Genomic DNA, 15,360 nt, shown 5'->3' with positions numbered 1-15,360 from the left:
TGGAAAGAGAGCGCTCCTCAGCCCCGTTAACTAGTGGTATTTCTGGGGCTCCAGTTATCCGATGTCTATGAGGGTGGGGAACTCAATATGGGCGTGGACTACCCCCTGTGGTTTTCTCTTCCAGCGCCATCGTTGGGCGTAGACGTGTTAGCTCACTGGGCCATGGCCGAGAGTGCTGCTGTACGCGTTTCCCCCTCTCCAGTGCATTCTCCCTGTCATGTGTCGGGTGCGGTCGGAGGGGCTATCACTCATTCTGATGAATGAGCGATAGCCCGGGTGCCCTGTGGTTTGCCCACAGGTTTGGCCACAGGGCCCGGGTGCCCTGTGGTTTGCAGAAGCAGCCCAGATGGTGGTGTGGACGCCAAGGCCGATCCCATACCGCCACGGGGCGTTGACACAGGCGAATGGCTCAATCGGGGTGTTCCCTGTGCTGGCTGTAGAAGCACATCAATAGAGAGGCGAAGGGAAGGAAAACATGTGGTAGAAAAAAAGTGTACAAGCAATAGGGATAACCGCACCCTGGAGAGGATTGTGAAACAAAACCCATTCAAAAATGTGGGGGAGATGCACAAAGAGTGGACTGCAGCTGGAGTCAGTGCCTCAAGAACCACCACGCACAGACTTATGCAAGACATGGGTTTCAGCTGTCGCATTCCTTGTGTCAAGCCACTCTTGAACAAGACAAAGCATCAGAAGCGTCTCGCCTGGGCTAAAGACAAAAAGGACTGGACTGCTGCTGAGTGGTCCAAAGATATGTTCTCTGATGAAAGTATATTTTGCATTTCCTTTGGAAATCAAGGTCCCAGAGTCTGGAGGAAGAGAGGAGAGGCACAGAATCCACGTTGCTTGAAGTCCAGTGTAAAGTTTCCACAGTCAGTGATGGTTTGGGATGCCATGTCATCTGCTGGTGTTGGTCCACTGTGTTTTCTGAGGTCCAAGGTCAACGCAGCCGTCTACCAGGAAGTTTTAGAACACTTCATGCTTCCTGCTGCTGACCAACTTTATGGAGATGCAGATTTCATTTTCCAACAGGACTTGGCACCTGCACACAGTGCCAAAACAACCAGTACCTGGTTTAAGGACCATGGTTTCCCTGTTCTTAATTGGCCAGCAAACTCGCCTGACCTTAACCCTATAGAAAATCGATGGGGTATTGTGAAGAGGAAGATGCGATACGCCAGACCCAACAATGCAGAAGAGCTGAAGGCCACTATCAGAGCAACCTGGGCTCTCATAACACCTCAGCAGTGCCACAGACTGATCGACTCCATGCCAGGCAAAAGGAGCCCCAACTAAGTATTGAGTGCTGTACATGCTAATACTTTTCATGTTCATACTATTCAGTTGGCCAACATTTCAAAAAAATGTTTTTTTTGTATTGGTCTTAAGTAATATTCAAATTTTCAGAGATACTGAATTTGGGATTTTCATTAGTTGTCAGTTATAATCATCACAATTAAAATAAATTAACATTTGAATCTGTGTGTAATGAATGAATATAATATTCAAGTTTCACTTTCTGAAATAAATCAACTTTTTGATGATATTCTAATTTTATGATCAGTTTAATAGATCTGCAGCATACCGCGAAAGCCACCCAAGAGTTTAAAGCAAAGAAGTGGAATATTCTGCAATGCCCAAGTCAATCACCTGATCTCAACTCGATCAAGCATGGATTTCACTTGCTGCAAACAAAACCTAAGGCAAAGAGACCCACCAACAAACAACAACTGAAGACAGCTACTGTAAAGCCCTGGCAAAGCATCAAAGAGGAAACCCAACGTTTGGAGATGTCCATGCATTCCAGACTTCAAGCAGTCGTTGTCCGCAAAGGATTCTCGACAAAGCATTAAAAATTAACATTTTATTATTGTGTTAATTTGTCCAATTACATTTGAGCCCCAGAAATAATGGGACTGCGTATGAAAATGGTTGCAATTCCTAAACATTCCATACAATATTATTGTTGGACACCTTGAATTAAAGCTGAAAGTCTGCAGTTCATTTGCATTTCAATTGTTTCATTTCAAATCCAGTGTGGTAGCATACAGAGACAGAATTATGAAAAATGTGCCAGTGTCCAAATATCTCCGGACCTATGGTATATGTTTGTTGGTCACATCACCTCCAATTACCATCAGACCATATAAAGATTGGTTTCAGTTTATTTCGAATATTTTTCACATCCATTTATTTTTTGTGTGGTTTGGAACCATTGATGTGTTCATCCTGGACCTAAGACATTGTTTAGGGTAAAGAACCATCAAACATCAAATTGTTGATCTCCTTAAAATGATACATTTACAGATTTTAACATCTTTCTTCGCTTGTAGTTTCTCATTGCTTTTATTGTTTGGTCCCAAATAGAGTAAAAATAAAAATAGATGCATTTCAGTTTATATTTTTACTGTTTGTCTAAACAATACATTCAGATTAACAAATAAAATGTACATACCCGTTCTTTGCCTGGTTGGCTCTCTTGCCGTCTGCCAGGTGTTCACTCAGCTGTTATTTCCTTCTCTTCATTTGCACATGATCCTACTCCCAGCCTCCCCAGATAAGTGCCAAAAGGCTGCATCCAAGACAACTACTGTCCCCAGCCACCCATCTACCCAAACATGCAATGTATATTAATTGCATGAAATGGTCTTGCAATGAATATACAGCTCCGGAGACCACTGCACCTTTTTCTTTCCTTTCCAAAAAAGTCAAAAAGGAAGGTTTTGAGTGAGGAACAGAAGGGTTAAAATTAAGAGACCACTGCAAATTGAACGCTTCTGTTCCTCACTCAAAACTTTCCTTTTCAACTTTTTGAAAAGGAAAGAAAAAGGTTCAGTGGTCTCTTAATTATTCCCAAAGCTGTATAAACACACAGGCATGAATGCACTTTAAAAAATACTCACTGGAAAGACAAATTAAATGTTCAGCGTTTTGAAATGTTCATTGTCATTTCATAGCCAGCACAGACATTTTTAATACCAAAAGGTAACATGTAGGAACCATACAGTTTCAGTTTGATTCCTTGACTCTGTCCTAAAACGCAAAGGTACTACATAGAAACAAAGGTACTGCAAAGAAAAATACACAAATTACCATAGCAAGTCACAAAGCAGTTCTAAAATACATTTAAAATATAAGGACAATTCACAAGTCTTTCATAGTTCTGCCCATGCGCATTTAAAAGAAATGTAAATACAATAAGAAAGAAAAGTCAAAATTCTTAAAAATATATTAAGTCGCAGTTGCATTATATTACATTTTCTCAAACTGGTATCTTTACAAAAATCTAATCTAAAAGCACATGAAAATCCTATGTTAGTGAAAATTTTTCTTTAAAAACATTGCAATTGTTTTAAAAGTCAAGTTCACGGGGACTCATCCTCATCAACTGACAATACAGCATTGAGGAGAGAGGATACAACTTTACTTGCTCAACTAAAATTAAGCAAAAATGGTTCAATTAATGTAGATAAGACAAATGAGTATTTGTTGCTGAACTTTACAACAGAACTCATGCACCTACACTAATGAAACTGACTCAATAAATGTTTGTTCTGAAAGATAAAAATGTACTTCGCTATTATTGTGCCAACAAATTGGCAGTGGGACATCTGTCGATCATATTTGAGTTTTTTCATAATGAGAAAACAAAAGACAACACTTGGATATTATATACACATTACCATCAATCTTCTAATACACAAGTGCAAGGATGACTTCTGTTTTATCCATATTCTGCTAATATAAATTCTTGGTTATTCTTGTACAGCCCTTTTGGAAAAGGTGTATTCTTGTATCTGCTTTCACCAATTCACATCGAAACATACAGGGAGTACATGTAACTGGGGCTGATTTTCTACTTTGATTTTAGAATTCCAGATATTTCCAGATATAAGCCAACCACTTGTAAACACATTTAGCCGTCACTTCTGACCAACTAACGACAAAGTGGTTGTTCACTTCTCTGCCTTACAGTATTAATCCATTAAATCTATGGACCGCAAGATGGAAGCATTCATATCATTTAAAAACAGAACATTTGCAACCAGAGGATCTGGTTAATTTCATCTTTCAATAAATACATCAGTAAACGTTTTTCCATGGTCCCAAGATGTAGTACCTGACCAATCAGATAGCAGCTCTTTGTTGCCTGTTCTAGTCCGGTTCTCGTTTCCTTGCTATCACACACCAGTCGATTCTTCTATGTCATCCACCCCATCACTCTGTGGGAGGAGTTGGAGGTTCTCCTCAGTCAATGGCGAATCCTTGGGTATGCCGTTTCTTTCCAGATGTTCATCCAATAGGGCGGCCACAGGCGTGTCACACTCCACGGTGCTGCATTTGGTGTACACGCCCCCGGTTTCGCTTCCCAAGCCACTACCTATGGAGTTGCGTCTGGTTCTGTTCCTCAGGGTGGAGTGGATGTACCCCAGGGGGATAGGCAACGTGGCGGATATGATCAAGACGGCCAGGACGGCCAGGGCCCAGTCAGGATATTCCAGAGTTTCCTCAGAAGCCTGAGGGACAGACAGAGGGGTTTTATTGCAATATCACAAAACATCCCAAGTGAGGGCCGTTCTGCACAGACAGTGTAAACAGGCAACCAAGTGGTAGAATGGTAACTAATCCAATATAATAAGAACAGCAGTTCCTGTATTGATCATGCGCCGTGTTATAAATATACAGTCTTAGGTCATATATCGACCATAGAGACATCGCCTTGGGCTTATGGGGAGAGACTGGAACTTAGGGACTCATTACCGTGGCTCTATTCCATGCCGTGTAGGTGGGCCGTTTGAAGCACATCCTCAGTAGGCTGGCTCCCAGCAGCCCTATCATGGCCAGCAGACACACATACTTCCAAAGGTACTTGTAGACCACAGGGGGGCGCCAGTGCAACATTTTTTCAATGTCATCGAGGAACCTGGACGGAACATACACAAGACAGGTAACCAATATTCTGATTAACTTTTTTAGTCCACGTTTGGAGCCACCCAAACTTACTGGGAGTTATTACTCTTCGATGAATGACTCCCATTTCAGAAAAGGCACCGTTTACACAGGCAGGCGGATTTTGATCATTTGTTAATTTAACTGATATCAAATTACAGACCATTTCACATCGTCTCATTTTCAGTGCGTATCTGACTGGTCAGAAGGCCATTTACTGAAAACCAAATGATCAGAAGGGCACGCTGGCTGGCGTAAACGTAGTAAAGGTGCATCTCCTATCTGGAGTGATCGGATCGATGCTGTCAGTTTAGGTCATTGATTACCGGTCAGCTCCGTATAGCCAGGACACGCAGAAGCACTCAAACACCACAACGATGATGAGAGGCAGAGTCGCAGAATAGTCGTCGAACATCATCACAAAGTAGTTCCCACAGCGCTGCGTAAACAGCAAGCCAATCAGGAAGCCAATGACGGTGCTAAACACTGGGGCAGAGAGAAAGGGGGAACCGTTACAGGACCCGCACATTAGAAATACTGCGGACAGTGATCCGTTTGTCGGTTTGAGTCCACGGTGTACCAGGGCACTTTGGATTTGAAATGAAACACTACTAGGAGGTCAAAGGTTAGTGTAAATATGAAAGTTTTTGTATGGTTCTTTAATGTGAATGGTGTCATGACGTTTCACCAAATCCTCAGTTCATTACACTATTGCGGTTTTGAGGCCACTGTTTGGTTAACATAAAACCGTGATACTCCCTCCTTCAATGCTCCTGTGAAAGACATTTGTTTAGCCAAAACGTTTCAGGCAAACAGTTCCGTCAAACAGATTTCCTATTGGACAAATTCAAATAGTCATATCTTTGTTCCTTTTGCAACAGCAACATCTTGTTTGGTTGAATGAACAAACCAATGGATGAGTGAAATAATGGGGACACGTTTTGTAACCAGACACAATACTCCTCTCCTAGTCCGGGGGGATGTAACAGACCTTCACTGTCAGGCTGGCTCTGGAGGTCCATCAGTCTGTAATAACCGCGACTCGGGCGCATAGCCTTTGGCTTGCATTGTTACATTGAAATCATGGGCAGGAGAACGGAGAACATTTAATAACGGAACAAAATCGAAAATAGGAAACTGGATAAACAAACAAGGATAACAGGAACAAAACTAAAAAACAGACAGGACGAAACAACATTACATAAGGATTAACCAAGAACAGAGACAGGCGGGGGAACACTGGGGGAGCTAGAACTTAAATAGGGTCGGTGACGAGAAAAAACTGGTGCGGGGATTCACTGTCACGGCAGGTCGCCATGCCAGAACGTGACATGTATAGAGCGGCAGCTATCATCCAGACCATCACGCCATCTCTGCACACCTGTGCAGCTCACGGGACATCGCAGTGGCCTAGGGTGGTACATAGGTCTAAGGCACTGCCTTCTGGCCCTCATCTGAATGGCCGTAACGATAAGCCCTATCAGACATAGACGTTTGAGTCTGACAGGAGGAGTCACGTGTCCAGCCGGAAAACAGTTAAGACACTGTTTCAATGGCCTATGTTGTAACTTGTTCACACCCCGCGGCCACCTGCGACTTAAGCTACTCAGGAGGTATTTACCAGAGCTTAGGCATAAAGTACTAGGAATTATTTGTATTTTTATTTCTTTATGTTTTTTTTCATGTATTCAGGTTCACGGAGCGAGCCGAGGTCCCTGTATCAAACGGTTCCGTATGAATATGTAGCACTGGACCACTAAATAATAACGTTACGGGCATATTACACCATCACACACCGCCAAATGAAAGCTTACAGTCGGCACTTCAACCTCAAACACTATCGTTTCAACAAAAAAATATGCCACAAACCTTCTGGATCTCACTGTATTTAGCAAAGATTGAGGCCAATTACACACAGAGCACTTCATCAGCTCATGTCATTAAGACATTCATTCTTAATCTGCATCATTTCTATCCGGTGTTTCCCAAACTTGGGGTCAGAACTCCAGGCTGGGCCCCACCAAATCTGGCCTCACAGGAAGAACCAGACACGCTCTCCCTCTCCTTACCTGTGAGGAGGGTCTTGTGGCGCTTCAGCACTTTGAAGTTGTCGGTGAGGGGTGTGAGGATGCCCTCCATGGTGCCGAACATGGTGCTGAGACCCAGGTTGAGAAGCATGAGGAAGAACATGGCCGACCAGAATGGGCTGCCGGGGAACAGAGTCATGGCCTCTGTGAAGGCTATGAAGGCCAGCCCGGTTCCCTCCACGCCCTGAGACGACAGAGAGCCACATGTAACCTGAACTCAATTTATGGCAGACATTTAACATATTCTTTACATGTAACCAGAAAAGCGCAAAGTTGTTGTCTTTATTTAGGTTGAGTGGAAGAAAACAAACAGTTTTGTCCTGTGGTCCAAAACACAAAGAGGGCAGGCTGGAGAGTGAGATCAAGTGTTCACCTTGTTCATCTCCTCCTCCAGGCTGCAGTCGGTGAGGTTCCCAGGGACCCTGGCACCGTGGGCCTTGAACCAGTCGCTGTACGACTCCAGGGACACCGAGCTGGCATCAGAGATGTTGAACCTTGGCAGCAGGTGCCGGTCAAGAAAATTCTCTGAAACCAGCTCCAACACCTTCAAGTTACTGAGAGATGAGAGGGTGGGAAGGAGCCGGTGAGATTATACATAAGAGCCGGATGGGGAGGCATTCTCACACGGTATAGCCTCCCAACCAAAACACACTCCCTCACCTGGTCACACAGCGCATGGCCACATCCTTGGCGCGGAAGCCCAGCACGGCGAACACCACCAGCGTGGCGAGGACCGACGTGAGGAAGTTGATGGTGGAGACGGTGAGGGCGTCGCGGTGACAGTTGTTGTTCCGCGGGTTGTAGGAAGAGTAGGCAATAACCGAACCAAAACCAAGGCCCAGGGCGAAGAAGACCTGCGTGGCTGCCTGACGCCAGACCTGCACCTCACCCCAGATTTCCAGCTGGACGGGGGGGATAGTAAGTGCGGAGAACGTTACAGTGCGTTCACATTCAGAGTTGTCTCGATGTATGATTAGAAGGAAGGTGTGTGTGTGTGTGTGTGTGTGTGTGTGTGTGTGAATTGCCATGGTTGCAAAGAACTGAGGAAATCCGAACGACTTGCGTGTTTGGAGCAATAGGGATTAACACACAGTTATTAAATACAACAAGGCTTTGTTTATAAATCTCTACTTAAGCAGTCAGAGTATTTGGCTGCATGGAGTAATCTCAGTACATTTATCATCTGGCTTCTCACCCACTCGGTTCTATCTATCTGTCACTGAGTGAGGATGATACCTTGGGGTAGAACATGTACTTGATGCCCTCCTCACCCACTCGGTTCTATCTATCTGTCACTGAGTGAGGATGATACCTTGGGGTAGAACATGTACTTGATGCCCTCCTCACCCACTCGGTTCTACCCATCTGTCACTGAGTGAGGATGATACCTTGGGGTAGAACATGTACTTGATGCCCTCCTCACCCACTCGGTTCTACCTAACTGTCACTGAGTGAGGATGATACCTTGGGGTAGAACATGTACTTGATGCCCTCCGCAGCTCCATCCAGCATCAGGCCCCGGATGAGGAAACACAGCAGCACCACGTAGGGGAAAACCGAGGAGAAATACATCACCTGGGAAAGGAGGAGATAGGATCATGTTTTAAAAACCTCTTCGATCTCGATCTAGAAAGGCTTGACCAATTTTCTTCACAAACCTACTACTGACAGGTCCCATTCCTCATCTAAAACAACCTATATCAAAATCAGGAGTGCTGTAACGTTAGCAGAGGGGCAATGTTTTAGCCATGTGGTGGAAAATGTACAATGAAATCATATGGCTTATTACTATGCTAAATGGAAATTCAAAGTATAAGCAAGTAATTCAGTAAGGCCATTGTGTGTTTCTGCTCTCCTCACTGAACGGGATGTGCCTGCAGCTGATTAGTATAGCTTTGGCTAACTTAAAGGGTTGCAAACATCTTGTCATGCCAAACTCAAGTGAGACATGCAGTCTAACCATGCATGGGAGGGAGACATTATCACAGAATGGGCGGTACTCAACCTTGGAAGGAGAGCTCTTGGCATGACTGATTATCTGAAAATCTATAATAAAGATTTATTTGTTTTAAGAACCTACAGTCTCTTCCTTTTCTCATTAGAATTTCCTATTTCTTATTTAGCTGGAGCTGCGATGCAGAAGCATAGCAGCTGCAGGCAAGTAAGGGAGGTTTTTGTGTGCATCTGAGTTATAGGAGAGGAACAGGAGGAGGTTAGCTATCAGGTAGACTGCTTGTTATTTATCATTTCTTCTGATGGCATAGTAGGCGTCTTGACTGCATCATAAATGCTTCAACGTGTGTGTTTTCTACCCACACAACTCTACTTTGATTATGAGCAAGCCTCCCGGTGTTACCTCTCATCCAGTTATGTTCCGTCCATGCCGCATACAGCACAAAATGAACAAAACATTGCAGGTTTTTTTGATTGCCAAAGCTAGCAAAGTCTAACCACCACCATTGCGGATATCCAGGCACCTACTGCTGCCTAAAAAGGCTTCACTGATAGATCCTTTCTAGCAAACTCTGCTTGTTCAGCCGTAATATGAGTGAAAACCTAGCTAGACTGGAGGGAGCATACACATGGCAGGCAGAGGAAGCACGTTACCAAGACTACCTTACGCTCATTAATGAGTCCATAATTATGTTATGACTATCATCTGCTCTTCCAGGTTCAGTAAGAGATTTTGCTGGTCGCAATGCTAGCTTTCCAAAGTAGGTCTTATTTCAAAAAGAAAGTAGGTACAGCACCATCCAATGATATAGGGAAAAACCAAAATAGATATATTTAAATAATTCATAGGTGACAAACAGCAAGGCAAACCCAACAACAGATGCTTATGGCTAGTGGCTAACATTAGCCAGCTCAAGCTAGCTAGTGTTGCTGTGATATGAAAAATCACTTAGAAAAACATGTTTTGGGAGTTATAGGAAACTAGATTGAAACACATTACCATGCCTTTAAACCCTGTATTGCTAATTTGATTACTGAAAACATACGTAAGCTACTTATCTTTAAATAGCATACCTAAAATATCATGAGGGTTATAATACTGCATAGTAATGTAAAAAATGTGTTGCCACGAGGGGTCATGGACCCTACAAGGTGAAGGGTCACCTTGCAGGGTCCATGACCTCTCGTGGCAACACAAATCACCTATGTTAAATTTAGCTCCACTCTCCCTGGTGCAGTCATTGAATTGTGGGGCACTAGCATTTTTCCCGGCCGCTGTTAAAAGGGTTTGACAAATGCAGATTTGCATTTAAGTTGATGAAGTAGGAATAGTCTGGTAATCCCTATTTTTTTAAAAAGGCCATTAAAACTAATGTTTTTTGGGTTGAATTATTAATTGTTGACTGCTGACTGCTTCAGAATACATGTCCCTTTCTCCCCCGATGGCAGACAACTTGATTATGCCTCAAGACAAGAGATGTCTCACAGTGAATGTGCAAGCCAACTAGGTAAATTGATAAAAATGATGTCATGCTCAATATATATGAATGTACCAGTATATATAATACATCATTCATTTTTATGATCCAATGTTTCTATTCTGACCTATAAATTATATCATGCTAGGCAAAAAGCATACCCTGTGATAACTCTGCGGTCACTTAATAACTAATTTTATTGAATTGAAGCTAGCGGTAGACGTTGTAGTTGACAAGGTCAAAGCCATTCAAGAGAAATGGGATTACTCGTTCTTCAAAAGCTTCATACCACCAGTTTGATTAAATTAGTTTACTGGGAGGTGTAGTGTACGTAGGCTGACTCAGGGAGGGGCATTCAGTACTAGCAGACTTAACAGTGGGCTTAAAGGTTCTGTATGTAGAAGTTATGTGGAAACTACGTTCATTTATAAGTTCTCAATTAAACCAACTCTCCCCAATCCAGCGAGGTCTGTTTTATGATGAACAAGTAACTATCCGGTTTCTCTAAAAACGAATGAGGAAAAGTACCTATTCACCAACTAAACATTATAAAATATGTTGCAATTGTGCCACTAGTAAGTTCCACTTTCTCTTTTCACCCATCTTAAAGAGGAAGAGAGTACAGCTTTTTCATTTGACCGACAGAAATTCTTGGAATTTTTGGATGCAACAAGAACAATGTCTGGTGAATAAATTATGTAAAACTAATTCCACTATTGCTGCAGACATAAAGAAATGTTGCGATATTACAAAAAGCATACATACTGCACCTCTAGGTAGAACCCTCAGTAGTACCTTTGCAGAGGACTTGATTCCCTTGAACATGCCCAGGCAGACGATAGTCCAGGCGGCAAGAAGGCAGCCGGTGATGACGGGGTTAAACTCGCCAGTCTCGTTAATGGAGTCTGTGATGTCCAGAGCCTTCCGGAACCAGAAGTAGGTAGTGGGATCACTGGCTGCACATTCCTCCACTGAGACACAAATGAACGGTTCCAGTGTTTGTATTGTGTTTGGTCAAGATTATAGAAAGTTTGGGAAAACAGTCCAAAATTATAGCATGCTCCTGACATAATACACTCTGTGGTCTCCTCTACTGCAAACGAGTGCAGCGTAGAGAGAACAGAGTGGCAAAAGAGTGGCTGGATCGTGGTAGAAAGAGCGACAACCTACCAGTCGTATTGCCATGTTCAGGACACTCTTGCCAAGGTAAAGGGTACTGGAAGGAGTTCCCCAAGTAGAACAGGCTCCAGCTGATAATAACATTGTAGTAGAGGGCAACAAAGAAACACACCTGAAAGGAAAATAAATAACGAGTTAGCCATCTTGCTCCTGCATTGCATAACACAACTTACTGTTGTGGAACTTTAGGATTATTAATGTGAAAGCGTCACAGCATGTTGTTATTAAAAATAAAAGCCTGCTGTTTTTGTGCCAATCACAGCATCAGTACACATTTTTGACTGGTACTGTAAATGTAATATGACCGTAGGGTTTCACAACTCGTGCTCAACTGGGCTATTGCTAGTTTTTGACCCTGGGGCTGTGTGTGGTCAGGTCAGGGGACTGCTTTTTGTGATTAGCGGTCAGCTACTTTGTTTACTCTCTTACCACACAGCTGGAGAAGCCAATCCCTGCCAGCTTGGGAGAGATGTGCTTCCACACCCCGATGCTTCCCTGACGGATGGCCTGGCCAGCCGCGAGCTCCAGGAAGAACAAGGGAATGCCCACCAGAACCATGAGCAGCACATACAAGAGCAGGAAGGCACCTGTGGAAAGAGGGGAAATCCGTAAGTGGTCAGAGGCACAAAAAAGTGAACTGGTCATGTGCCAGATGTTTAATGACAGGACAGTAATTTTATTAAATAGGCAAATCAAACAGGACAAATGTAAAAACTGAAAAATGAATAATGAACTCTTGTTTTTCCTATGTAAATGGAGAAGAAAATGGAATTCAAGTAGTTTGCATCCTCACACCTTTGCAAATATTCACAGAGTGCACTTGTGCTGATCTTGGATAATCCTTGTCCATGTAATATTTTTCCTTGTGATCTCAACATCTAAAAGTTTATCCTACACCAGCAGTTTATCCTAACCTACTGACATGACACCAATCCTCACCTCCTCCATTTTGATGGCAGAGGTAGGGGAACCTCCACACGTTGCCCAGCCCAACGCTGAACCCAACCTGAGCAAGGAAATACTCCAGTTTACTGTCCCAGCCATCTCGGGCCGGGGGCTCAACAACACCCTCCAGACAATCCTCGCCAGCCAAGCTGACGAGCTGAGAATCTGGTGTCACTGCTGTGTCATCGTCATTGGGAAGGGGAGGCTTCTCCATCTATAAGTAGTAGACACGAGTAAAGTTTTTCTGGTTACCTTATTATATATGTATTTTCATACACAAACATTTCTTAAAGCCATATTTTTTAACATTAAATTCCACAAAGTTCATAAAGTATTGTATTGTGTGTTTCACAGTGTCAGCAATTAGCTACTGCTGAACAGTATAGCTCTTGTTTTCAGGGACTATTATAAAACCTGCGACCGCTGTACTGCAAGACTGGACAATTAGTCGCAATTATGAAAGGAACTCACCAACTAACTGACTCTGTCACATCCCTAATTTTTGAAAATTGTATTTACTGTAATAATAATAATAATCACAAGTCATTAACAGCAGCAACCCCAAACTTTGTTATTATCAGGTTATAACATGTGGCTAAAACATGAAACATCAGCTACTGAGCTACATCATTATTACAAGAAAACAACGGGTAGAGGTAACTGTTCAATACAGTACACGGCTGAATTATATCAGGCTTCGTGGTGAAAATGACTCACCTTGGGTCCTGTATTTTAAATAAAGAATTTCCAATGAATGAATAACGCAACATGAAAAGAAAAAAATTATTTAAAAAACAAGCTACATCGAAGAAACAAAGCTCAAAGCGTACGTGGACTACAGTAACATGTGGCATTCCAAATCCTCAGCGATGCCGCTGCATCAGTTTCTAACTAGTAACTAGACATGGGATCAAGATAAATTAGCAATTAAATAGAAACACATAGGTTCCGACAATATATTTTCTTATAAAAGGTTATTAATATAATCTTAGAACAGAACACGCGGGTTTTTGTATTTCCGCCAATCATATGTCACGCCCACACATTGACCCCTAATCCCTGCCCATTGTAATATTAGGGATTGTACAATTTTACTTTTTAGCAAATCCTTTTGAGAAATTATTTGAAAACACTGGTTTAAAAATACATCCATTAAAATAATGTTTTCCCCTTTTTAAGTATAATTAGTTGAGACGTGACGTCATGTAAACCCTGTTCGTTGTAATCGTTTCTTTAGATATTTACATTAATAATGTACATACAGATTGTACTTTCTTCATTGAAGTTTACAGTTTAGAATATAATATGTAGTGTTCACAAAAAGACGAAGTATATTAAACGTATTTTAAACAATATAGGTACATCCCAGGTCTAAACAGCAATTCCATCATTATGGGGCATTGACCACCACTTCTATCTATAGGAAGTGGCGCAATATACATATAATGTATATATCGTGTATATACCACCATCTGTAGCAGTAGATGGAAAAGATAATCAATAGTGCTTAAACATCAAGCCATGGTGGTCAATGCCCATATGGCACTGTTGTTCATATCCCATCTGTGATACAGTGTTTTGGATGTTCTGTTTTTCCATCTACCACGTGGCAACGCTATGAGGTCGGTGATCAAACTTTGTGGTTTCGATGTTTAGTGGTTTTGTCTTTAATATCATTCTAGTATTACAAATGTCAGAGTTTACACCGGGTCATTTTTCTTGTTAATAAATGTATTGTTTTTTATTTAATGTGGATGAAAGCGTTTTTGTTTTTTTAAACCGTCTAGTTTAGAAAACATTTACTTAAGAATCTGATGCAACAGTCGTGGAGGGGTGGCTACATAGAAGACCAAGGATGTAAAAGCGTTTAACATTACAGAGTTTAACACTAAACAGCACATCTACGAATCAAAGATAAAAGACATCAGCGAGAAAAGAAAACATGCTTCACGTTTAATAACCATACTATAAAAAAGCACATCTCAAACAAAATATGTTATGCCAAAGAAACAGTCTCTGACCTGTTTAACGAGTCATTGTTTATTCCTAAAAAAGCAATAGTATAACGTGATATCGTTATCGGAAAATAAATACCTTTCTTTACGATAAATCTCCTATTTCCTTAAGTTTGTCCCTAACGCCACGTTGGAAAGTGGGCGCTGTGAATTGTCAATTCGTTTCAACTGGCACCGCCTATTTACTTTTTATTGGTAGAGTACTAGCTGGCGCCCCACACACATTTATAACCATCCAATCAGAAAATGCTGAGATTGGAACAACTTGGAACCTGGCCAAGCATCAAGCCCAATGACAGATTTGGGCTCTGGACGTATTTTTGAAGTCAGTGATACCTCTGACTCACTGTGGCACTGTACTAAATAAGACCCACAGGCTAATCCGAGTGTGCCAACAGCAAACTGGTAAACAAAGTACATGTATCATATTACATATTCACAACACAAAATCTGCATAAGCAGCAGGTGAATTTACTCAAGTCCAGAGAAAACATAAATAACAAAACGGATATATTGATAGATAAGTACAGTCCCAAAAACAAAAAAGAGTGTGTAAGCAGTGTTTATGTGTGTGTGTGCATTACATTGTTTGATTGTGTGTCTCTAGAGATTTCATTGTGGCATGATAAAAAAAAAAATATATTTGGGTCTGTAAAGTGTCTGGTGCATATTTCTGTTACTAAATGTTTTCAGTTCTTCAACCAAAACCTACTGTTAGATGAAAGGGCACCTAAATCAACAAACAACACATAC

General features: G+C 42.0%; 1 protein-coding gene across 2 annotated transcripts; it reads right to left on the bottom strand.

Annotated features, from left to right (window-relative positions):
• Positions 1-2,787: 2,787 nt before the first annotated feature.
• On the bottom strand, positions 2,788-14,790 carry LOC105024544 (sodium-dependent neutral amino acid transporter B(0)AT2). Of its 2 annotated transcripts, none has more exons than XM_010894540.4 (12): positions 14,687-14,790; positions 12,587-12,806; positions 12,077-12,234; positions 11,639-11,759; positions 11,264-11,439; positions 8,502-8,612; positions 7,698-7,939; positions 7,411-7,591; positions 7,020-7,221; positions 5,277-5,436; positions 4,762-4,924; positions 2,788-4,517 (listed from the first exon to the last, which is right to left on the bottom strand). In XM_010894540.4, the coding sequence occupies exons 2-12, from the start codon at positions 12,804-12,806 to the stop codon at positions 4,182-4,184; spliced, it is 2,070 nt and encodes a 689-aa protein (XP_010892842.2). In that variant the 5' UTR covers positions 14,687-14,790; the 3' UTR covers positions 2,788-4,181. The 2 variants fall into 2 exon arrangements, with proteins under 2 accessions (XP_010892842.2, XP_010892843.2); XM_010894541.5 differs by lacking the exon at positions 14,687-14,790 and adding an exon at positions 13,310-13,612.
• Positions 14,791-15,360: the final 570 nt, after the last annotated feature.

This window comes from Esox lucius, chromosome 5, assembly GCF_011004845.1.
Source record: "Esox lucius isolate fEsoLuc1 chromosome 5, fEsoLuc1.pri, whole genome shotgun sequence".
Classification (NCBI taxonomy): Eukaryota; Metazoa; Chordata; class Actinopteri; order Esociformes; family Esocidae; genus Esox; species Esox lucius.
The sequence above is the reverse complement of the archived record's forward strand: the minus strand, read 5'-3'. Positions and strand labels throughout refer to the sequence as shown.

Excerpts from the sequence above, each read along its gene's own strand:
- LOC105024544 (XM_010894540.4), bottom strand. The coding sequence starts at position 12,806 with ATGGAGAAGCCTCCCCTTCCCAATGACGATGACACAGCAGTGACACCA. Across the intron at positions 11,760-12,076 it reads TTGGCTTCTCCAGCTGTGTG|GTGTGTTTCTTTGTTGCCCT; the intron begins GTAAGAGAGTAA and ends TTTTCCTTTCAG. Across the intron at positions 11,440-11,638 it reads TGAACATGGCAATACGACTG|TGGAGGAATGTGCAGCCAGT; the intron begins GTAGGTTGTCGC and ends TTTGTGTCTCAG.